This window comes from Lissotriton helveticus, chromosome 1_1 (genome assembly GCF_964261635.1).
Source record: "Lissotriton helveticus chromosome 1_1, aLisHel1.1, whole genome shotgun sequence".
NCBI classification, from domain to species: domain Eukaryota; kingdom Metazoa; phylum Chordata; class Amphibia; order Caudata; family Salamandridae; genus Lissotriton; species Lissotriton helveticus.
The window spans coordinates 705,141,479-705,167,182 of NC_136057.1; the positions used below are offsets into that span (position 1 = coordinate 705,141,479).

At 54.0% G+C, this 25,704-nt stretch overlaps 1 protein-coding gene across 1 annotated transcript; it reads right to left on the reverse strand.

The window, feature by feature from the left end:
* Window positions 1-1,441: 1,441 nt before the first annotated feature.
* On the reverse strand, window positions 1,442-22,480 carry MYF6 (myogenic factor 6). The gene is made up of 3 exons (XM_078655185.1): window positions 21,809-22,480; window positions 21,450-21,540; window positions 1,442-2,132 (listed from the first exon to the last, which is right to left on the reverse strand). The coding sequence occupies exons 1-3, from the start codon at window positions 22,322-22,324 to the stop codon at window positions 2,011-2,013; spliced, it is 729 nt and encodes a 242-aa protein (XP_078511311.1). The 5' UTR covers window positions 22,325-22,480; the 3' UTR covers window positions 1,442-2,010.
* Between the last annotated feature and the right edge of the window lie 3,224 nt (window positions 22,481-25,704).

Consider the following 25,704-nt stretch of genomic DNA (forward strand, 5'->3'; position numbering starts at 1 on the left):
GCAGACACCTGCATTCAATGTCACTGGGGCAGACACCTGCATTCAATGTCACTGGGGCAGACACCTGCATTCAAGGTCACTGGGGCAGACACCTGCATTCATGGTCACAGGGGCAGACACCTGCATTCATGGTCACTGGGGCAGACACCTGCATTCATGGTCACTGCGGCAGACATCTGCATTCAAGGTCACATGGGCAGACACCATGACACCATTCATGGTCACTGTGGCAGACACCTGCATTCAAGGTCACAGGGGCAGACACCTGCATTCAAGGTCACTGGGGCAGACAGCTGCATTCAATGTCACAGGGGCAGGCACCTGCATTCATGGTCACAGGGGCAGACACCTGCATTCAAGGTCACTGGGGCAGACACCTGCATTCAAGGTCACAGGGGCAGGCACCTGCATTCATGGTCACTGGGGCAGACACCTGCATTCATGGTCACTGGGGCAGACACCTGCATTCAAGGTCACAGGGGCAGACACTAGCATTCATGGTCACTGGGGCAGACACCTGCATTCAAGGTCACAGGGGCAGGCACCTTAGAAGAAGCACGTTTCACGTGTCTCTTCCTGGCCAATGCCCCGGTGCTTGTTTCAAGCACCTGCGCCACGAAGCCAGTGTTTATAGAGCTACTCAAAAGAGGGAGGATTATGTACCCCTTTTTAGGCGCGCTCCGGGCTGCTGCCAGTTGATAGCTTCCTAATGTATATTTTAACGAGGTGATTTTTAAGCTGTGTTGATTTTCGTTTTCCTAAAGTCTGAGTTTTGTTTTTTAAATTATTTCGCTCACTTTAGCATGGAAGGGAGGGCTTCAAAATGACCCATGCGGCCATTGTAAACTAAAAACCTGTCCGCACTCTAGTGTGTGGCTGGCGGAGGAGCCAAGCCCGGGTTCATCCACTTCCAGACTTGCAGGCAGGGAGCCGCAGGGTTTGACTGGTACCAGCTGCTCTCCCCCCTCACTGGGTGCTCCGGACCCCCATCACGCAAGGCACAGCTCAAAGCAAGTACAGTGCGCCTGCAGGAAACCCGAAACTACCGCGGAAAAAACGAAAGCGGAAAAAATAAGATCGATGGAACAAAACATGGAGAAACTGAACACTAAAAATTAATGACGAAGGGCAAAAATGAAAGGAGTAGACCAATGTTAAAATAGAACAACGAGATTACAAAAGCATAAGGAAATTCCCCTAAAAATAAAAATAACTATTTTAAAGTTACCAACAAACTAATATGTACACTTTAAGAAAACACGACGAATGTCCTGCACATCGACTTTCCTTGGTCAGGATTATATGAACAAAGTCTTGAAAGGCAGTAACCCCAGAACTGCGTTCCCGCAGTGATCCAAGCGTATGTCAGGCCGAACCATGCCTAAGAAAATGAGGTGCTTTTGTTTTGCTCTTTAAAAATAAAGACAAGAGAGACTGCAAATAATTACAGACAGGTAGAATAAAATGTATATTTGTTCCACATTAAATATATATTTTTACAAATTTTAAATTATTACATTTCTTAACACAAATAGCTTTGTTCGACAACGCGAGTAAAGGGACATTTTCGTATATACAATATGACGACCCATATCTTTAAATATATTTATCATGTTTACAAAATGCACTACTAACATTATTTACAAAAAGAGGAATAGGTCTATCCTATAGATTCGAAAGCAAGAAGTCCCGCTTTCATTTTTGCCAGAGAGGAATGAACTTTTTGTTCCGTTTTTACACAAAGTGTGTCACCACAACACCACAAGGAAAGATTGTGCAAAATGTACACCAGTGAGGCAGGATGCGTAATAAATACGGGGGCGCTGTGAGAATCAGTTACGTCTGGTCGAGCGTGGGTGTGACTCTAGAGCCTGGTTTGGGGTGGGGGTTGCGCTGCATGCTTGTGCACTTGTTGTGTCTTGTTCCTGTCCCAGCTCATGCAGTTTTACCTATCTGGGAGGATAGGCGGCAGGGCGCCGTGCGCGCGCCCTGCAGAGGTCACACTGCCCTCTACTTCTCCGCCGCCTCTTCCACGCTGCTTGGCGCTTTGGGCTCCTCGGATGAGATGCTGTCCACGATGGAGGACAAACAGCGCAGGCTGCTGGAGGCCGACGACTCCAGGATGGCTCCTCCTGGCGGTGAGAAGCAGACAAGGCACTCAGAACTGTACAGAGGCCCGAGACACTGTTCACACACGCAGAGAGGCACTCAGAACTGTACAGAGACCCCCGCCACTGTTCACACACACAGAGGCGCTCAGAACTGCACAGAGACCCCAGCCACTGTTCACACACGCAGAGAGGCACTCAGAACTGCACAGAGACCCCAGACACTGTTCACACACACAGAGGCGCTCAGAACTGCACAGAGACCCCAGACACTGTTCACACACGCAGAGAGGCACTCAGAACTGTACAGACACGCCAGCCACTGTTCACACACGCAGAGAGGCACTCAGAACTGCACAGAGACCCCAGACACTGTTCACACAGGCAGAGCGGCACTCAGAACTGCACAGAGACCCCAGGCACTGTTCACACAGGCAGAGAGGCACTCATAACTCTACAGAGACCCCAGCCACTGTTCACACACGCAAAGAGGCACTCAGAACTGCACAGAGACCCCAGACACTGTTCACACATGCAGAGAGGCACTCAGAACTGTACAGACACGCCAGCCACTGTACACACACGCAGAGAGGCACTCAGTACCGTACAGAGACCCCAGCCACTGTTCACACACGCAGAGAGGCACTCAGAACTGCACAGAGACCCCAGACACTGTTCACACACGCAGAGAGGCGCTCAGAACTGCACAGAGACCCCAGACACTGTTCACACACGCAGAGAGGCACTCAGAACTGTACAGAGGCCCGAGACACTGTTCACACACGCAGAGAGGCACTCAGAACTGTACAGAGACCCCCGCCACTGTTCACACACACAGAGGCGCTCAGAACTGCACAGAGACCCCAGACACTGTTCACACATGCAGAGAGGCACTCATAACTCTACAGAGACCCCAGCCACTGTTCACACACGCAAAGAGGCACTCAGAACTGCACAGAGACCCCAGACACTGTTCACACATGCAGAGAGGCACTCAGAACTGCACAGAGACCCCAGACACTGTTCACACATGCAGAGAGGCACTCAGATCTGCATAGACACGCCAGCCACTGTTCACACACGCAGAGAGGCACTCAGAACTGCACAGAGACCCCAGACACTGTTCACACAGGCAGAGCGGCACTCAGAACTGCACAGAGACCCCAGGCACTGTTCACACAGGCAGAGAGGCACTCATAACTCTACAGAGACCCCAGCCACTGTTCACACACGCAAAGAGGCACTCAGAACTGCACAGAGACCCCAGACACTGTTCACACATGCAGAGAGGCACTCAGAACTGTACAGACACGCCAGCCACTGTACACACACGCAGAGAGGCACTCAGTACCGTACAGAGACCCCAGCCACTGTTCACACACGCAGAGAGGCACTCAGAACTGCACAGAGACCCCAGACACTGTTCACACACGCAGAGAGGCGCTCAGAACTGCACAGAGACCCCAGACACTGTTCACACACGCAGAGAGGCACTCAGAACTGTACAGAGGCCCGAGACACTGTTCACACACGCAGAGAGGCACTCAGAACTGTACAGAGACCCCCGCCACTGTTCACACACACAGAGGCGCTCAGAACTGCACAGAGACCCCAGACACTGTTCACACATGCAGAGAGGCACTCATAACTCTACAGAGACCCCAGCCACTGTTCACACACGCAAAGAGGCACTCAGAACTGCACAGAGACCCCAGACACTGTTCACACATGCAGAGAGGCACTCAGAACTGCACAGAGACCCCAGACACTGTTCACACATGCAGAGAGGCACTCAGATCTGCATAGACACGCCAGCCACTGTTCACACACGCAGAGAGGCACTCAGAACTGTACAGAGACCCCAGCCACTGTTCACACACGCAGAGAGGCACTCAGAACTGTACAGACACCCCAGCCACTGTTCACACACACAGAGAGGCACTCAGAACTGTACAGAGAACCCAGCCACTGTTCACACACGCAGAGAGGTACTCGGAACCGTACAGAGACCCCAGCCACTGTTCACACACGCAGAGAGGCACTCAGAACCGTACAGAGACCCCAGCCACTGTTCACACACGCAGAGAGGCCCTCGGAACTGTACAGAGAACCCAGCCACTGTTCACACAGGCAGAGAGGCACTCATAACTCTACAGAGACCCCAGCCACTGTTCACACACGCAAAGAGGCACTCAGAACTGCACAGAGACCCCAGACACTGTTCACACATGCAGAGAGGCACTCAGAACTGTACAGACACGCCAGCCACTGTACACACACGCAGAGAGGCACTCAGTACCGTACAGAGACCCCAGCCACTGTTCACACACGCAGAGAGGCACTCAGAACTGCACAGAGACCCCAGACACTGTTCACACACGCAGAGAGGCGCTCAGAACTGCACAGAGACCCCAGACACTGTTCACACACGCAGAGAGGCACTCAGAACTGTACAGAGGCCCGAGACACTGTTCACACACGCAGAGAGGCACTCAGAACTGTACAGAGACCCCCGCCACTGTTCACACACACAGAGGCGCTCAGAACTGCACAGAGACCCCAGACACTGTTCACACATGCAGAGAGGCACTCATAACTCTACAGAGACCCCAGCCACTGTTCACACACGCAAAGAGGCACTCAGAACTGCACAGAGACCCCAGACACTGTTCACACATGCAGAGAGGCACTCAGAACTGCACAGAGACCCCAGACACTGTTCACACATGCAGAGAGGCACTCAGATCTGCATAGACACGCCAGCCACTGTTCACACACGCAGAGAGGCACTCAGAACTGCACAGAGACCCCAGACACTGTTCACACAGGCAGAGCGGCACTCAGAACTGCACAGAGACCCCAGGCACTGTTCACACAGGCAGAGAGGCACTCATAACTCTACAGAGACCCCAGCCACTGTTCACACACGCAAAGAGGCACTCAGAACTGCACAGAGACCCCAGACACTGTTCACACATGCAGAGAGGCACTCAGAACTGTACAGACACGCCAGCCACTGTACACACACGCAGAGAGGCACTCAGTACCGTACAGAGACCCCAGCCACTGTTCACACACGCAGAGAGGCACTCAGAACTGCACAGAGACCCCAGACACTGTTCACACACGCAGAGAGGCGCTCAGAACTGCACAGAGACCCCAGACACTGTTCACACACGCAGAGAGGCACTCAGAACTGTACAGAGGCCCGAGACACTGTTCACACACGCAGAGAGGCACTCAGAACTGTACAGAGACCCCCGCCACTGTTCACACACACAGAGGCGCTCAGAACTGCACAGAGACCCCAGACACTGTTCACACATGCAGAGAGGCACTCATAACTCTACAGAGACCCCAGCCACTGTTCACACACGCAAAGAGGCACTCAGAACTGCACAGAGACCCCAGACACTGTTCACACATGCAGAGAGGCACTCAGAACTGCACAGAGACCCCAGACACTGTTCACACATGCAGAGAGGCACTCAGATCTGCATAGACACGCCAGCCACTGTTCACACACGCAGAGAGGCACTCAGAACTGTACAGAGACCCCAGCCACTGTTCACACACGCAGAGAGGCACTCAGAACTGTACAGACACCCCAGCCACTGTTCACACACACAGAGAGGCACTCAGAACTGTACAGAGAACCCAGCCACTGTTCACACACGCAGAGAGGTACTCGGAACCGTACAGAGACCCCAGCCACTGTTCACACACGCAGAGAGGCACTCAGAACCGTACAGAGACCCCAGCCACTGTTCACACACGCAGAGAGGCCCTCGGAACTGTACAGAGAACCCAGCCACTGTTCACACACGCAGAGAGGCACTCAGAACTGTACAGAGACCCCAGCCACTGTTCACACACACAGAGGTACTCGGAACCGTACAGAGACCCCAGCCACTGTTCACACACGCAGAGAGGCACTCAGAACCGTACAGAGACCCCAGCCACTGTTCACACACGCAGAGAGGCTCTCAGTACCGTACAGAGACCCCAGCCACTGTTCACACACGCAGAGAGGCCCTCAGAACTGTACAGAGAACCCAGCCACTGTTCACACACGCAGAGAGGCACTCAGAACTGTACAGAGACCCCAGCCACTGTTCACACACGCAGAGAGGTACTCGGAACCGTACAGAGACCCCAGCCACTGTTCACACACGCAGAGAGGCACTCAGAACTGTACAGAGACCCCAGCCACTGTTCACACACGCAGAGAGGCCCTCGGAACTGTACAGAGACCCCAGCCACTGTTCACACACGCAGAGAGGCACTTGGAACCGTACAGAGACCCCAGCCACTGTTCACACACGCAGAGAGGCATTCAGAACTGTACAGAGACACCAGCCACTGTTCACACACGCAAAGAGGCACTCAGAACTGCACAGAGACCCCAGACACTGTTCACACATGCAGAGAGGCACTCAGAACTGCACAGAAACCCCAGACACTGTTCACACATGCAGAGAGGCACTCAGAACTGCACAGAGACACCAGACACTGTTCACACATGCAGAGAGGCACTCAGAACTGTACAGAGTCCCCAGCCACAGTTCACACGCGCAGAGAGGCCCTCAGAACTGTACAGAGACCCCAGCCACTGTTCACACATGCAGAGAGGCACTCGGAACCGTACAGAGTCCCCAGCCACTGTTCACACATGCAGAGAGGCCATCAGAACTGCACAGACACCCCAGCCACTGTTCACACACGCAGAGAGGCCCTCAGAACTGTACAGAGACCCCAGCCACTGTTCACACACGCAGAGAGGCACTCGGAACCGTACAGAGTCCCCAGCCACTGTTCACACACGCAGAGAGGCCCTCAGAACTCTCCAGAGACCCCAGCCACTGTTCACACAGGCAAAGAGGCACTCGGAACTGTACAGAGACCCCAGCCACTGTTCACACACGCAGAGAGGCACTCGGAACCGTACAGAGACCCCAGCCACTGATCACACACGCAGAGAGGCCCCCAGAACTGTACAGAGACCCCAGCCACTGTTCACACACACAGAGAGGCACTCAGAACTGTACAGAGACCCCAGCCACTGTTCACACACGCAGAGAGGCCCTCGGAACTGTACAGAGACCCCAGCCACTGTTCACACACGCAGAGAGGCACTCGGAACCGTACAGAGACCCCAGCCACTGTTCACACACGCAGAGAGGCACTCAAAACTGTACAGAGTCCCCAGCCACTGTTCACACACACAGAGAGGCACTCAGAACTGTACAGAGACCCCAGCCACTGTTCACACACGCAGAGAGGCCCTCGGAACTGTACAGAGACCCCAGCCACTGTTCACACACGCAGAGAGGCACTCGGAACCGTACAGAGACCCCAGCCACTGTTCACACACGTAGAGAGGCTCTCAGTACCGTACAGAGACCCCAGCCACTGTTCAGAAACGCAAAGAGGCCCTCAGAACCGTACAGAGACCCCAGCAACTGTTCACACACGCAGAGAGGCACTCAGAACTGTACAGAGTCCCCAGCCACTGTTCACACACGCAGAGAGGCCCTCGGAACTGTACAGAGACCCCAGCCACTGTTCACACACGCAGAGAGGCACTCAGTACCGTACAGAGACCCCAGCCACTGTTCACACACGCAGAGAGGCACTCAGAACTGTACAGAGACCCCAGCCACTGTTCACACACGCAGAGAAGCACTCAGTACCGTACAGGGACCCCAGCCACAGTTCAAACATGCAGAGAGGCACTCAGAACTGTACAGAGACCCCAGCCACTGTTCACACACGCAGAGAGGCACTAAGAACTGTACAGAGACCCCAGACACTGTTCACACATGCAGAGAGGCACTCGGAACTGTACAGAGACCCCAGAAACAGTTCACACACGCAGAGAGGCCCTCAGAACTGTACAGAGACCCCAGCCACTGTTCACACACGCAGAGAGGCCCTCAGAACTGTACAGAGACCCCAGCCACTGTACACACACGCAGAGAGGCCCTCAGAACCGTACAGAGACCCCAGCCACTACACCCAGAGAGGCCCTCGGAACTGTACAGAGACCCCAGCCACTACACGCAGAGAGGCCCTCAGAACTGTACAGAGACCCCAGCCACTGTACACACACGCAGAGAGGCCCTCGGAACTGTACAGAGACCCCAGCCACTACATGCAGAGAGGCCCTCAGAACTGTACAGAGACCCCAGCCACTGTACACACACGCAGAGAGGCGCTCAGTACCGTACAGAGACCCCAGCCACTGTTCACACATGCAGAGAGGCCCCCAGAACTGTACAGCGACCCCAGTCATTGTTCACACAGGCAGAGAAGCCCTAAGAACTGTACAGAGACCCCAGCCACTGTACACACACGCAGACAGGCACTCAGTACCGTACAGAGACCCCAGCCACTGTTCACACACGCAGAGAGACCCTCAGAACTGTACAGCGACCCCAGCCACTGTTCACACATGCAGAGAGGCACTCAGTACCGTACAGAGACCCCAGCCACTGTTCACACATGCAGAGAGGCACTCAGAACTGTACAGAGACCCCAGCCACTGTACACACACGCAGAGAGGCCCTCAGAACCGTACAGAGACCCCAGACACTGTTCACACATGCAGAGAGGCACTCAGTACCGTACAGAGACCCCAGCCACTGTTCACACATGCAGAGAGGCACTCAGTACCGTACAGAGACCCCAGACACTGTTCACACATGCAGAGAGGCCCCCAGAACTGTACAGCGACCCCAGTCACTGTTCACACAGGCAGAGAGGCACTCAGTACCGTACAGAGACCCCAGCCACTGTTCACACATGCAGAGAGGCACTCAGTACCGTACAGCGACCCCAGACACTGTTCACACACGCAGAGAGGCACTCAGTACCGTACAGAGACCCCAGCCACTGTTCACACATGCAGAGAGGCACTCAGTACCGTACAGAGACCCCAGCCACTGTTCACACATGCAGAGAGGCACTCAATACCGTACAGCGACCCCAGACACTGTTCACACACGCAGAGAAGCCCTCAGAACTGTACAGAGACCCCAGACACTGTTCACACACGCAGAGAGGCACTCAGTACCGTACAGAGACCCCAGCCACTGTTCACACATGCAGAGAGGCCCCCAGAACTGTACAGCGACCCCAGTCACTGTTCACACAGGCAGAGAAGCCCTCAGAACTGTACAGAGACCCGAGACACTGTTCACACACGCAGAGAGGCCCTCAGAACTGTACAGAGACCCCAGCCACGGTTCACACATGCAGAGAGGCCCTCAGAACTGTACAGAGACCCCAGCCACTGTACACACACGCAGAGAGGCCCTCAGAACTGTACAGCGACCCCAGTCACTGTTCACACAGGCAGAGAAGCCCTCAGAACTGTACAGAGACCCGAGACACTGTTCACACACGCAGAGAGGCCCTCAGTACCGTACAGAGACCCCAGCCACGGTTCACACATGCAGAGAGGCCCTCAGAACTGTACAGAGACCCCAGAAACAGTTCACACACGCAGAGAGGCCCTCAGAACTGTACAGAGACCCCAGCCACTGTTCACACACGCAGAGAGGCACTCATAACTCTACAGAGACCCCAGGCACTGTTCACACACGCAGAGAAGCCCTCAGAACTGTACAGAGACCCCAGCCACTGTTCACACATGCAGAGAGGCCCTCAGAACTGTACAGAGACCCCAGCCACTACACGTAGAGAGGCCCTCAGAACTGTACAGAGACCCCAGCCACTGTTCACACACGCAGAGAGGCCCTCAGAACTGTACAGAGACCCCAGCCACTACACGCAGAGAGGCCCTCAGAACTGTACAGAGACCCCAGCCACTGTTCACACATGCAGAGAGGCACTCAGTACCGTACAGAGACCCCAGCCACTGTTCACACATGCACAGAGGCCCTCAGAACTGTACAGAGACCCCAGAAACAGTTCACACATGCAGAGAGGCCCTCAGAACTGTACAGAGACCCCAGCCACTGTACACACACGCAGAGAGGCACTCAGAACTGTACAGAGACCCCAGCCACTACACGTAGAGAGGCCCTCAGAACTGTACAGAGACCCCAGCCACTGTTCACACACGCAGAGAGGCCCTCGGAACTGTACAGAGACCCCAGCCACTACACGCAGAGAGGCCCTCAGAACTGTACAGAGACCCCAGCCACTGTACACACACGCAGAGAGGCACTCAGAACTGTACAGAGACCCCAGCCACTACACGTAGAGAGGCCCTCAGAACTGTACAGAGACCCCAGCCACTGTTCACACACGCAGAGAGGCCCTCAGAACTGTACAGAGACCCCAGCCACTACACGCAGAGAGGCCCTCAGAACTGTACAGAGACCCCAGCCACTGTACACACACGCAGAGAGGCCCCCAGAACTGTACAGAGACCCCGGCCACTGTTCACACACGCAGAGAGGCACTCAGTACCGTACAGAGACCCCAGCCACTGTTCACACATGCAGAGAGGCACTCAGTACCGTACAGAGACCCCAGACACTGTTCACACATGCAGAGAGGCCCCCAGAACTGTACAGCGACCCCAGTCACTGTTCACACATGCAGAGAGGCACTCAGTACCGTACAGAGACCCCAGACACTGTTCACACATGCAGAGAGGCCCCCAGAACTGTACAGCGACCCCAGTCACTGTTCACACAGGCAGAGAGGCACTCAGTACCGTACAGAGACCCCAGCCACTGTTCACACATGCAGAGAGGCACTCAGTACCGTACAGAGACCCCAGCCACTGTTCACACATGCAGAGAGGCACTCAGTACCGTACAGAGACCCCAGCCACTGTTCACACATGCAGAGAGGCACTCAGTACCGTACAGCGACCCGAGACACTGTTCACACACGCAGAGAGGCCCTCAGAACTGTACAGAGACCCCAGCCACTACACGCAGAGAGGCCCTCAGAACTGTACAGAGACCCCAGCCACTGTACACCCACGCAGAGAGGCACTCAGTACCGTACAGAGACCCCAGCCATGGTTCACACATGCAGAGAGGCCCCCAGAACTGTACAGCGACCCCAGTCACTGTTCACACAGGCAGAGAAGCCCTCAGAACTGTACAGAGACCCCAGCCACTGTTCACACACGCAGAGAGGCACTCATAACTCTACAGAGACCCCAGGCACTGTTCACACACGCAGAGAAGCCCTCAGAACTGTACAGAGACCCCAGCCACTGTACACACACGCAGAGAGGAACTCAGAACTGTACAGAGACCCCAGCCACTACACGTAGAGAGGCCCTCAGAACTGTACAGAGACCCCAGCCACTGTTCACACACGCAGAGATGCACTCTTTACCGTACAGAGACCCCAGCCACTGTTCAGACACGCAAAGAGGCACTCGGAACTTTACAGAGACCCCAGCCACTGTTCACACACGCAGAGAGGCCCCAGAACTGTTCAGAGACCCCAGCCACTGTTCACACACGCAGAGAGGCACTCAGTACCGTACAGAGACCCCAGCCACTGTTCACACACGCAAAGAGGCACTCTGAACTTTACAGAGACCCCAGCCACTGTTCACACACGCAGAGAGGCCCCAGAACTGTTCAGAGACCCGAGCCACTGTTCACACACGCAGAGAGGCACTCAGTACCGTACAGAGACCCCAGCCACTGTTCACACACGCAAAGAGGCACTCGGAACTTTACAGAGACCCCAGCCACTGTTCACACACGCAGAGAGGCCCCAGAACTGTTCAGAGACCCCAGCCACTGTTCACACACGCAGAGAGGCCCTCGGAACTGTACAGAGACCCCAGCCACTGTTCACACACACAGAGAGGCACTCAGTACCGTACAGAGACCCCACCCACTGTTCACACACGCAGAGAGGCCCTCGGAACTGTACAGAGACCCCAGCCACTGTTCACACACGCAAAGAGGCACTCAGAACTGTACAGACACGCCAGCCACTGTTCACACAGGCAGAGAAGCCCTCAGAACTGTACAGAGACCCCAGACACTGTTCACACAAGCATAGAGGCACTCAGTACCGTACAGAGACCCCAGCCACTGTTCACACAAGCAAAGAGGCACTCGGAACTTTACAGAGACCCCAGCCACTGTTTACACACGCAGAGAGGCCCTCAGAACTGTACAGAGACCCCAGTCACTGTTCACACACGCAGAGAGGCACTCAGTACCGTACAGAGACCCCAGCCACTGTTCACACACGCAAAGAGGCACTCGGAACTTTACAGAGACCCCAGCCACTGTTTACACACGCAGAGAGGCCCTCAGAACTGTACAGAGACCCCAGTCACTGTTCACACACGCAGAGAGGCAATCAGTACCGTACAGAGACCCCAGCCACTGTTCACACAAACAGAGAGGCACTCAGTGCCGTACAGAGACCCCAGCCACTACACGCAGAGAGGACCCCAGAACTGTACAGAGACCCCAGCCACTGTTCACACATGCAGAGAGGCACTCAGTACCGTACAGAGACCCCAGGCACTGTTCACACATGCAGAGAGGCACTCAGTACTACACAGAGACCCGAGACACTGTTCACACACGCAGAGAGGCACTCAGTACCGTACAGAGACCCCAGCCACTGTTCACACACGCAGAGAGGCACTCAGTACCGTACAGAGACCCCAGCCACTGTTCACACACGCAGAGAGGCACTCAGTACCGTACAGAGACCCCAGCCACTGTTCACACATGCAAAGAGGTCCTCAGAACTGTACAGAGACCCCAGCCACTGTTCACACACGAAGAGAGGCACTCAGTACCGTACAGAGACCCCAGCCACTGTTCACACACTTAGAGAGGCACTCAGTACCGTACAGAGACCCCAGTCACTGTTCACACACGCAGAGAGGCCCTCAGAACTGTACAGAGACCCCAGTCACTGTTCACACACGCAGAGAGGCACTCAGTACTACACAGAGACCCGAGACACTGTTCACACACGCAGAGAGGCACTCAGTACCGTACAGAGACCCCACCCACTGTTCACACACGCAGAGATGCACTCTTTACCGTACAGAGACCCCAGCCACTACACGCAGAGAGGCCCTCAGAACTGTACAGAGACCCCAGCCACTGTACACACACGCAGAGAGGCACTCAGTACCGTACAGAGACCCCAGCCACTGTTCACACACGCAGAGAGGCACTCAGTACCGTACAGAGACCCCAGTCACTGTTCACACATGCAGAGAGGCCCCCAGAACTGTACAGTGACCCCAGCCACTGTTCACACATGCAGAGAGGCACTCAGTACCGTACAGAGACCCCACCCACTGTTCACACACGCAGAGATGCACTCTTTACCGTACAAAGACCCCAGCCACTACACGCAGAGAGGCCCTCAGAACTGTACAGAGACCCCAGCCACTGTTCACACACGAAGAGAGGCACTCAGTACCGTACAGAGACCCCAGCCACTGTTCACACACGCAGAGAGGCACTCAGTACCGTACAGAGACCCCAGCCACGGTTCACACACGCAAAGAGGCACTCGGAACTTTACAGAGACACCAGCCACTGTTCACACACGCAAAGAGGCACTCAGAACTGTACAGAGACCCCAGCCACTGTTCTCACACGCAGAGAGGCACTCAGTACCATACAGAGACCCCAGCCACTGTTCACACACGCAGAGAGGCACTCAGTACCATACAGAGACCCCAGCCACTGTTCACACACACAAAGAGGCACTCAGAACTTTACAGAGACCCCAGTCACTCTTCACAAACGCAGAGAGGCCCTCAGAACTGTACAAAGAACCGAGACACTGTTCACACACGCAGAGAGGCACTCAGTACCGTGCAGAGACCCCAGCCACTGTTCACACACGCAGAGAGGCACTCAGAACTGTACAGAGACCCCGGCCACTGTCCACACGCGCATAGAGGCCCTCAGAACAGTACAGAGAACCCAGACACTGTTCACACATGCAGAGAGGCACTCAGTACTACACAGAGACCCGAGACACTGTTCTCACACGCAGAGAGGCACTCAGTACCGTACAGAGACCCCAGTCACTGTTCACACACGCAGAGAGGCCCTCAGAACTGTACAGAGACCCCGGCCACTGTTCACACACGCAGAGAGGCCCTCGGAACTGTACAGAGACCCCGGCCACTGTTCACACACGCAGAGAGGCCCTCAGAACTGCACAGAGACCCCAGCCACTGTTCACACACGCAGAGATGCGCTCAGAACTGTACAGAGATCCGATACACTGTTCACACACGCAGAAATGCACTCAGTACTACACAGAGACCCGAGACACTGTTCACACACGCAGAGAGGCACTCAGTACTACACAGAGACCCGAGACACTGTTCACACACATAGAGAGGCACACGGAACTGTACAGAGAACCCAGCCACTGTTCACACACGCAGAGAGGCACTCAGTACCGTACAGAGACCCCAGCCACTGTTCACACGCGCAAAGAGGCACTCGGAACTGTACAGAGACCCCAGCCACTGTTCACACACGCAGAGAAGCACTCAGTACTACACAGAGACCCGAGACACTGTTCACACACGCAGAGGCACTCAGTACCGTGCAGAGACCCCAGCCACTGTTCACACACGCAGAGAGGCACTCAAAACTGTACAGAGACCCCGGCCACTGTCCACACGCGCATAGAGGCCCTCAGAACAGTACAGAGAACCCAGACACTGTTCACACATGCAGAGAGGCACTCAGTACTACACAGAGACCCGAGACACTGTTCTCACACGCAGAGAGGCACTCAGTACCGTACAGAGACCCCAGTCACTGTTCACACACGCAGAGAGGCCCTCAGGACTGTACAGAGACCCCGGCCACTGTTCACACACGCAGAGAGGCCCTCGGAACTGTACGGAGACCCCGGCCACTGTTCACACACGCAGAGAGGCCCTCAGAACTGCACAGAGACCCCAGCCACTGTTCACACACGCAGAGATGCGCTCAGAACTGTACAGAGATCCGATACACTGTTCACACACGCAAAAATGCACTCAGTACTACACAGAGACCCGAGACACTGTTCACACACGCAGAGAGGCACTCAGTACTACACAGAGACCCGAGACATTGTTCACACACGCAGAGGCACTCTTTACCGTACAGAGTCCCCAGCCACTACACGCAGAGAGGCCCTCAGAACTGTGCAGAGACCCCAGCCACTGTACACACACGCAGAGAGGCACTCAGTACCGTACAGAGACCGCAGCCACTGTTAACACACACAGAGAGGCACTCAGTGCCGTACAGAGACCCCAGCCACTACACGCAGAGAGGCTATCAGAACTGTACAGAGACCCCAGAAACAGTTCACACACGCAGAGAGGCCCTCAGAACTGTACAGAGACCCCAGCCACTGTTCACACACGCAGAGAGGCACTCAGTACCGTACAGAGACCCCAGCCACTGTTCACACACGCAGAGAGGCACTCAGTACCGTACAGAGACCCCAGCCACTGTTCACACACGCAGAGAGGCACTCAGTACCGTACAGAGACCCCAGCCACTGTTCACACATGCAAAGTGGTCCTCAGAACTGTACAGAGACCCCAGCCACTGTTCACACACGAAGAGAGGCACTCAGTACCGTACAGAGACCCCAGCCACTGTTCACACACGCAGAGAGGCACTCAGTACCGTACAGAGACCCCAGTCACTGTTCACACACGCAGAGAGGCTCTCAGAACTGTACAGAGACCCCAGTCACTGTTCACACACGCAAAGAGGCACTCAGAACTTTACAGAGACCCCAGCCACTGTTCACACACGCAGAGAGGCACTTAGTACCGTAGAGAGACACCAGCCACTGTTCACACACGCAAAGAGGCACTCAGAACTGTACAGAGACCCCGGCCACTGTTCTCACACGCAGAGAGGCACTCAGTACCATACAGAGACCCCAGCCACTGTTCACACACGCAGAGAGGCACTTAGTACCATACAGAGACCCCAGCCACTGTTCACACACGCAGAGAGGCCCTCAGAACTGTACAGAGAACCGAGACACTGTTCACACACGCAGAGAGGCACTCAGTACCGTGCAGAGACCCCAGCCACTGTTCACACACGCAGAGAGGCACTCAGAACTGTACAGAGACCCCGGCCACTGTCCACACGCGCAGAGAGGCCCTCAGAACAGTACAGAGAACCCAGACACTGTTCACGCACGCAGAGAGGCCCTCAGAACTGTACAGAGAACCCGGACACTGTTCACACACGCAGAGAGGCACTCAGTACCATGCAGAGACCCCAGCCACTGTTCACACACGCAGAGATGCGCTCAGAACTGTACAGAGATCCGATACACTGTTCACACACGCAGAAATGCACTCAGTACTACACAAAGACCCGAGACACTGTTCACACACATAGAGAGGCACACGGAACTGTACAGAGAACCCAGCCACTGTTCACACACGCAGAGAGGCACTCAGTACCGTACAGAGACCCCAGCCACTGTTCACACACGTAGAGAGGCCCTCAGAACTGTACAGAGACCCGAGACACTGTTCACACACGCAGAGAGGCCCTCAGAACTGCACAGAGACCCCAGCCACTGTTCACACATGCAGAGAGGCCTCAGAACCGCACAGAGACTCCAGCCACTGTTCACACACGCAGTGAGGCCCTCAGAACTGTACAGAGACCCCGGCCACTGTTCACACACGCAGAGAGGCCCTCGGAACTGTACGGAGACCCCGGCCACTGTTCACACGCGCAGAGAGGCCCTCAGAACTGCACAGAGACCCCAGCCACTGTTCACACACGCTGAGATGCGCTCCGAACTGTAAAGAGACTCGGTACACTGTTCACACATGCAGAGAGGCACTCAGTACTACACAGAGACCCGAGACACTGTTCACACACGCAGAGAGGCACTCTGTACTACACAGAGACCCGAGACACTGTTCACACACACAGAGAGGCCCTCAGAACTGCACAGAGTCCCCAGCCACTGTTCACACACTCAGAGAGGCCCTCAGAACTGTACAGAGACCCCAGCCACTGTTCACACATGCAGAGAGGCCCCACAGAACTGTACAGCGACCCCAGCCACTGTTCACACATGCAGAGAGGCACTCAGTACCGTACAGAGACCCCACCCACTGTTCACACACGCAGAGATGCACTCTTTACCGTACAGAGACCCCAGCCACTACACGCAGAGAGGCCCTCAGAACTGTACAGAGTCCCCAGCCACTGTTCACACACTCAGAGAGGCACTCAGTACTACACAGAGACCCCAGCCACTGTTCACACACTCAGAGAGGCCCTCAGAACTGCACAGAGTCCCCAGCCACTGTTCACACATGCAGAGAGGCCCTCAGAACTGCACAGAGACCCCAGCCACTGTTCACACACGCAAAGAGGCACTCAGAACTGTACAGAGACCCCAGCCACTGTTCACACACGCAGATAGGCACTCAGTACCGTACAGAGACCCCAGCCACTGTTCACACAAACAGAGAGGCACTCAGTGCCGTACAGAGACCCCAGCCACTACACGCAGAGAGGCTATCAGAACTGTACAGAGACCCCAGAAAGTGTTCACACACGCAGAGAGGCACTCGGAACCGTACAGAGACCCCAGCCACTTTTCACACACGCAGAGAGGCACTCAGTACCGTACAGAGACCCCAGCCACTGTTCACACACGCAGAGGCACTCAGTACGTACAGAGACCCCAGCCACTGTTCACACACGCAAAGAGGCCCTCAGAACCGTACAGAGACCCCAGCCACTGTTCACACACGCAGAGAGGTACTCAGAACTGTACAGAGACCCCAGCCACTGTTCCCACACGAAGAGAGGCACTCAGTACCGTGCAGAGAATCAAGACACTAGGGGCAGATTTACAAGGCCCTTGCGTCACTTTTGCATCATTTTTATCATGGGAAAAGTGACGCAAAAGTGTCACAAGGGGCTTGTAAATCTGCCCCTAGGTACCACACAGGCAGGCAGGGCTAATTCCTGTACAGCAAACCAAAGCACTTCGAACCTGAAAGGAAGACAAGGCGCTATACAAAGAATCGAGACACTCAATACCAGGGGGGCAGGAGGGCAAGACACTCAGTATTATAAGAGAAGAGAAATCTAGTACTGTAGAGAGAATCATGATACTCAATCCCACACGGACAGGCATACAGGCAGACAGACAGGCTCTCAGCGTTGTACAGAAAAGCAAGACACTTCGAATCTGAAAGGAAGCGAAGGCGCTATATAAAGAATCGATGCAGTAATATGGATGCAGGCAGGCAAGACACTAAAGCGTTTATTTACAAGCCCCTTGCGCTTCTTTTGCGTCACTTTTCCCATGTTAAAAGTGACGCAAAAGTGGCGCAAGGGGCTTGTAAATCTGCCCATCTGTACTATGCAAAGAGTCGAGAAACCTAGAACTGTAAAGAGGCCCTCAGCCCCACAGGGCAGGCAGGCAGGCAGGCAGACTCTAAGCACTGTACAGAGAATCACTGCACTTCGAACCAGAAAGGAAGACAAGGCGCTATACAAAGAATCGACACACTCAGTGCCATGCACGCAGGCAGGCAAGGCACTCAGTACTATACAGAGAGCCCTTAAAGTAATACTGAAGCGAGAATCAAGACGCTGAATACCGCACGAGCAGGCAGGCAGGCTCGCAGCACCGTACAGAGAATTACGGCACTTCGGCCCAGAAAAGAAGACAAGGCACTTTACAGAGAGTCGAGACACTCAATGCCACGGAGACAAGCAGGCACGACAGTCAGTACTATACAGAGAGCAGAAAAGTTCAGTATCAGAAAGGCAGGTAGGTGGGCGAGACCTTACAAAGAAGCATGACAATCAGTACTATAAATATTCAAAACACTTTGTTTCAGCCTGGGCAGGCGGTTCTATATAAACAGCCCAGACTTTTACTACTGTAGCGAGAGAAAGACACAACCCTTGGGGCTACAAAAGAAGACATGACGCTCAGTACCACAAAACCAATCCAGAAATGCAGTACTGTACTGAAAGGCACGACACTCAGAACTACGAACGTAAACAGCCTAGTCAGTACTATAATAAGAAACTCTGTACCAGGCAGAAAGAGAAGGCCCTTTAGACGAACAGACAACACACCCAGTACTGCAAAGTAGAAGCGAATCAGTACTACATGTGCAAGCCATGCAATACCGTGTATGCATACAAGGAATCGCGTACTGCAAAGGCAAGCAGTGAGTACTCCAGAGGGAGACAAGATACTCCGTACTACACCGACATGCACGACTCCACGCTCCCGACTGACAAGGCCCTCGGTACTATAGGGCACACAGACGGACAAATGATGTGTTCTATATAGAGACAATACACCGAATATATGATTATACCACGATTTCAATTACCACGCATGGCTTTACCACGCGAATTTTACATCGCAAGTGGCTTTACCACGCTGGTATTTACAACGTATGATTTTACTACGTCTAGAAACGTCTTACCTGCACGTCTTTCTCTACGAGCCCTTACTTCCATCCTCCATTGAAACAAGCGTCAAAACACGTATACCAAAATAAAAAAAGGACTGTTTTTTTGACGTACACGGCACGTCTTTGGGGGAGGCTCTTTCCTTTTTCTTTTAAAATTATGTTCGTTTTTTTTTTTTAAGTAAACTGCTTGTTATTTTTTGGGGGGGAGACCCCCCCCAGCCCCCCTCTGCCCACCGCTTGTTATTTTGGGGGGGGGAGACCCCCCCCAGCCCCCCTCTGCCCCCCAAGCCCACGCAGAACGACTCGAAGGAATACCACATCTCCCCCCCAGCCCGTGGTAAAGACGTCGTGGAAGGCACCCTGCGTGGAAGGCACCCTGCGTGGTAAGTGTCACGTGGTAAATGTTAGTAGTGGTAATGCCTTCGTGGTAAATGATGTTTCCCCAATACACCGCACCAGGATGGCTGGCAAGACAATCAATGGTAAGGGAAGCAGACGGTGCACTCACCAGCTCAAAAACACACACTCAGTACAGAGCAAACAGGCAAACTGTCGATACTACAAGGCCTCTTGGCCGCAGGTACTCAGTGGTGCTACACAGGAAGTTACTATTAAGAAAAACAAGAGCGACCCATATGCCTTGCTTGCGAACTGGGTGTTGCAATTAAGCAAAAGGAAGTTACAACACCTAGTACTGCACGAGCAGGCAAGACACTCAGTACAGGACAGAGCGGCAAAAGGCCCGGCGTCAGTACTGCACAGAAAACTCTGAATTGGACACGGTGGCGTACCAGGTGATAACGAGAAGTGTGCGTTGAGACCCACCACACACTCTCCCAGAGGGTGGCCCAGCCGCCCCCTAGAAACGCTGCGTCAGACAGCACCCACAGAGCTGCAAGCGAACACTCCCTACGGTGGCCTCTATGGGACCGGCTCCATCTCACCGGCTGCCTTGTTCTAATTATTATTATACGTATTCGAGTAGTCTTATTAAGGTTGGCAATAATAGCGCCCCGAACACGATTGTCAATAGGGCATGTGTTTTAAGCAGCTTATACATATGACAAACGCCATATATTTTACATTATAAACAATTGATACTGATGTAAACAATACAAAGGTAAGACTAATAATAGAGTTTCTTTCGAGATTGTGTACTGTTTTCAGTTTTTATAGTCTTCAGTCAACTATTTGCGCTCTGATAAATATACCCCGCCAGCTGGCGGTATCCATTTCTCTTTCTCCCCTTCTTTCTGTCAGCTTGCCAAGTTTTGCCTCTTTCCGCCCCTGGGTCCTCCCATTTTCGTACTTAATGTCTTTCTATCCACCCATATTTCTGTTCCTCCCATTACATCTCCCCATACCCCGCCCTCCATATCTGTGTCACTGTTCCTCTCAGCGTCCTCACAGGCCGAAGGGCTTGAGCACAGACACACAAAGGAACACAGACTTGTGAGAGCACCATCACTGAGCACCACAAACAGTAAAAGAACAAAGCGAGAGAGAGAAAGAGAGAGAACGAGAGAGAAAGAAAGAGCGATAGAGCGAGAGAGAGAAAGCGAGAGAGAACGAGAGAGAGCGAGAGAGAGAAAGAGAGCGAGAGAGAAAGAGAGACAGATCGTGACCCACAGCAGCACACATCACAAGTACCACACAAGCATGCCCTCTCTGACTCTCAAACACACACGCACGCCAAAAGCACGAAACGGGTAGATATGCAGCTAGATAGAGAGGAAGAAGTAAGAACAAGAGGAACAAGTAAGACAAATAGAAACACCTGCAGATATCAAAGTACACAATCATGCATACGGAGGGACAAGTGCACACAGACACACGAAGGAACCCCTTTCTCACAGACAATAGCCACAGACGTACACACATTGGTTTCTTACCGTCCTTGGGGTTAATCGATAGCATTCTGGAATGATCGGAAACGGTTTGCCATTCGGAACTGCACGTTCTCAGGAAGTCTGAGCTGGAGACCTGCAGTGAACACAGACATGACACCATAAGGCCCAGACTCCCCGTGAAAGCTTGTTTACTTTTCTATCTCTGTATCCTAATGTGTTCTCCCAGCGCTGTGTACCGACATAGCCCTCACTCCAACGATCTACCTGCATTCTACTGTGGCACGGCAGCCATTTTGACATCATACCACACATGCAGCCTGATCATTAATGAATGGCACCTTCTCCCAGGGGGCAAAGAAGGAGCGGCGCGGGTTTAGAGCTGGGTTTAAAGATCTGATTACATTGGCTTGCTTGGGGTTGTAGCTGAAGGGGTCCTCCCCCCCTTGCTGCATCTTCTCCTGCTGGTCCAGTCTGTGCAGCAGGTCCTGCAGCTTCTCGATGTAGCTGATGGCGCTGCGCAGGATCTCCACCTTGGGCAGCCGCTGGTTGGGGTTGGCCACTGTCCGCCTCTTCAGCGCCTCGAAGGCCTCGTTGATCTTCTTGAGGCGCCGCCGCTCGCGCAGGGTGGCCGCCTTGCGCCGGTCGGTGGGCGCAGACTTGCGCTTGCAGGTCTTGCAGGCCCAGATGAGGCACTGGCCCGGGCAGTGGGGCTGCAGGCCCGGGGGCGCCAGCACGTGCTCCTCGCCGCTGCTGTCACTGCCCGCCTCGGGGATCATGTGGTCCTGGCAGGGGGACAGTGTGCCGTCGCTGCCCGGGTACAAGGGCGAGCCCTCGGTCATCTCCAGCTCCTGCAGGGCCCCATTCTCGCCGTCCAGGTAGAAGAAGTAGGAGCTTGTTTCGAAAAGGTCCATCATCATGATCCCGCGTTGGTCTCTGTGCCTGCCCGAGCCGGGAGAGGTGCTCAAAAAACCCCACAGCCCCCGGGAGGAATTTAATTAGTCCAGTGACATAAGTCCCTCTGCTTTATATATAGAAGCGGCTGAAACTCAATCCAACTTTTAGCTGTCGCAGTGCATCACCCTCCAAATCCGAGCTCAACAGGGCCTCGGCGTGCTGCCCCGGGAGACAGAGTGGCTCTGCTTGGACACGGAACTCACGGGCCTGGGCCTCGAGCACACGGGTTACAAACAGAGGAACCGGGCAAGTGGGGCACGGGGAGACGCCAATGTTTTCAGCTACGTGTATGAGGGTACAAGACTAAAACCTACACCTGTCATGTATTAGAAACCTGGAGGGTGCACGTGCTCTCGGAGCCTCCCTGGCGAACTGAGCTACAGGGAGCCCAGTGCCCGGCCTCTGAGCAGGGGGGCTCCAGTCACAGGTGCCCCTCTCTCTCTCACTCTCTTTCCCTACCCTGCCCTCTTCATAGGGGCGTCACACAGGACACTGCGTGAGAGACCCGCTCCCGAGGGACCCCACACGTGTTCCAGGCCCGCTGTCTGTATCTGTGAGACAGCAGGCCTACGGGGGGCTTATGGGAAACGATTGACTGCGGACTCTTTGCTTATGTCGTGCGGAAAAGGCCGCTTTATTTGGAAGCGAACAGAGATCAGAAGAGACACAACCTTCAGCCCAGCCGAACATACTAACTAGATCCTTACAATTGTGCTGACACTTCATTCAAAACCAGCCCCCTCTCATCGCTAATTTTTGTCTCTATGACCTCCCTTCTTTCTTTAACGTCAAACCCCTTACATTGTTGTACTTAAAACACTCCTATTCTTCCGGCGTAATTCCCCACTGTTTCTTTTCCAACCTGCTCACCCTAGGCCAAGGCTGTCACAATTTCTTGCTTGTTGCTGGTCTCCCCCATGCTTATTGTTGCGTAAAACCTACCTGTGTCCCCATGCTTGAATGTCAGCGCACTCACTAGCTTGCCCCATCAACAACTATATATATATATACATATGTATAATAAACCTAACTATTCAGTATTCCTCCCTGCGTATTTATTTGAGTTAGGGGCTGTAAGACCACTGGCCGTATTTATTATTTTCACACAATCAAAAAACATTTTTACACAGTAACCACATTACTTACATCTTAGTTACAAGTGAGATTTAGCCTTAACAGGGACTTTAGTACATCGGAATCATCCTCATCATGTTCATACAACTTTATTTTGGCCTGTGCGGCCATAAAAGCACAAAAACAGAAATGCAATACAATAGATTCAATTAAAACAAGCATTGGAAATGCAATAGGTCTCGCAATAGAATAGTTAGACATTTTTCTTTTTGCAAATGGAAGAGTGGCGTTGCGTGGATGAGTAGCGTTGCGTGGATGAGTGGCGTTGCGTGGATGAGTGGCGTTGCGTGTGTGAGTGGCGTTGCGTGTGTGAGTGGCGTTGCGTGTGTGAGTGGCGTTGCGTATGTGAGTGGCGTTGCGTGTGTGAGTGGCGTTGCGTGTGTGAGTGGCGTTGCGTGTGTGAGTGGCGTTGCGTGTGTGAGTGGCGTTGCGTGTGTGAGTGGCGTTGCGTGGATGAGTGGTATTGGAATGCAATAAGTATCGCATTAGAAAAGTTGTAGTTATTGGTCTTGTAAATGACATAATTTTTTTTTTTTTGCGATGTTAAAATTGCTATATTGATGGCTTTGTCATTTACAATGCCAATAGTTATAACTTTTGCAAATGTGACACCTATAGCATTTGGAATGCAACATGTTTAGTATTTACGTGACTTATATGGCAGCTCTGGTCGTTATGCTACATCTCTAGATAGTTTTATCTTCCGCAAATGTGACACCTATTGTAACACAATATGTGTTGTGAGGGTGAGTGAGGGTGAGGGGATGAGGGTGAGGTGGTGAGGGGTTGAGGGTGAGTGAGGGTGAGGGTGAGTGAGGGTGAGGGTGAGGTGTTGAGGGTGAGGCGTTGAGGGTGAGTGAGGGTGAGGTGTTGAGGGTGAGTGAGGGTGAGGAGTTGAGGGTGAGTGAGGGTGAGGGTGAGTGAGTGTGAGGGGTTGTGGGTGAGTGAGGGTGAGGATGAGTGAGGGTGAGGGGTTGAGGGTGAGTGAGGGTGAGGGTGAGGGTGAGTGAGGGTGAGTGAGGGTGAGGCTGAGGGGTTGAGGGTAAGTGAGGGTGAGTGAGGGTGAGGCTGAGGGGTTGAGGGTAAGTGAGGGTGAGTGAAGGTGAGGCTGAGGGGTTGAGGGTAAGTGAGGGTGAGTGAGAGTGAGGGTGAGTGAGGGGTTGAGGGTGAACGGTTGAGGGTGAGTGAGGGTGAGGTGTTGAGGGTGAGTGATGGTGAGGGAGGGTGAGTGAGGGTGAGGCTGAGTGAGGGTGAGGGGTTGAGGGTGAGTGAGGGTGAGGGGTTGAGGGTGAGTGAGGATGAGGGGTTGAGGGTGAGTGAGGATGAGGGGTTGAGGGTGAGTGAGGGTGAGGGGTTGAGGCTGAGTGAGGGTGAGGGTGATTGAGGGTAAGGGGTTGAGGCTGATTGAGGGTGAGGGTGAGGGGTTGAGGGTGAGTGAGGGTGAGGTGTTGAGAGTGAGTGAGGGTGAGGTGTTGAGGGTGAGTGAGGGTGAGTGAGGGTGAGTGAGGGTGAGTGAGTGTGAGTGAGGGTGGGGGTGAGTGAGGGTGAGTGAGTGTGAGTGAGGGTGAGTGAGGGTGAGGGTGAGTGAGGGTGAGTGAGGGTGAGTGAGGGTGAGTGAGGGCGAGGGTGAGTGAGGGTGAGGCTGAGGGGATGAGGGTGAGTGAGGGTGAGGGGTTGAGGGAGGGTGAGGGTGAGTGAGGGTGAGGTGTTGAGGGTGAGTGAGGGTGAGTGAGGGTGAGTGAGGGTGAGGGTGAGTGAGTGTGAGGGGTTGAGGGTGAGTGAGGGTGAGGGTGAGTGAGGGTGAGGGGTTGAGGGTGAGTGAGGGTGAGTGAGGGTGAGGCTGAGGGGTTGAGGGTAAGTGAGGGTGAGTGAGGGTGAGGCAGAGGGGTTGAGGTTAAGTGAGGGTGAGTGAGAGTGAGGGTGAGTGAGGGGTTGAGGGTGAACGGTTGAGGGTGAGTGAGGGTGAGGGTGAGGAGTTGAGGGTGAGTGAGGGTGAGGGGTTGAGAGTGAGTGAGGTTGAGGCGTTGAGGGTGAGTGAGAGTGAGGGTGAGTGAGGGTGAGTGAGGGTGAGGGTGAGTGAGGGTGAGTGATTGCGAGTAGCAAAAAAATCGTATGGAGCCAGGGGCGTAGCGCAGGCTCCTGCAGGGGGAGGCTGGGACAGGCTGGGGTACCCCTTGAACTCAATTTCTACGACTATCCCTGAGTTGTG

What these genes read in the sequence shown, in the direction of transcription:
- MYF6 (XM_078655185.1), bottom strand. Translation starts at nt 22,324, where the DNA reads ATGATGATGGACCTTTTCGAAACAAGCTCCTACTTCTTCTACCTGGAC. An exon ending in ACAACCCCAAGCAAGCCAAT is followed by an intron (nt 21,541 to 21,808) that starts GTAATCAGATCT and finishes TGTTCACTGCAG; the next exon opens with GTCTCCAGCTCAGACTTCCT. An exon ending in ATCGATTAACCCCAAGGACG is followed by an intron (nt 2,133 to 21,449) that starts GTAAGAAACCAA and finishes TCTCACCGCCAG; the next exon opens with GAGGAGCCATCCTGGAGTCG.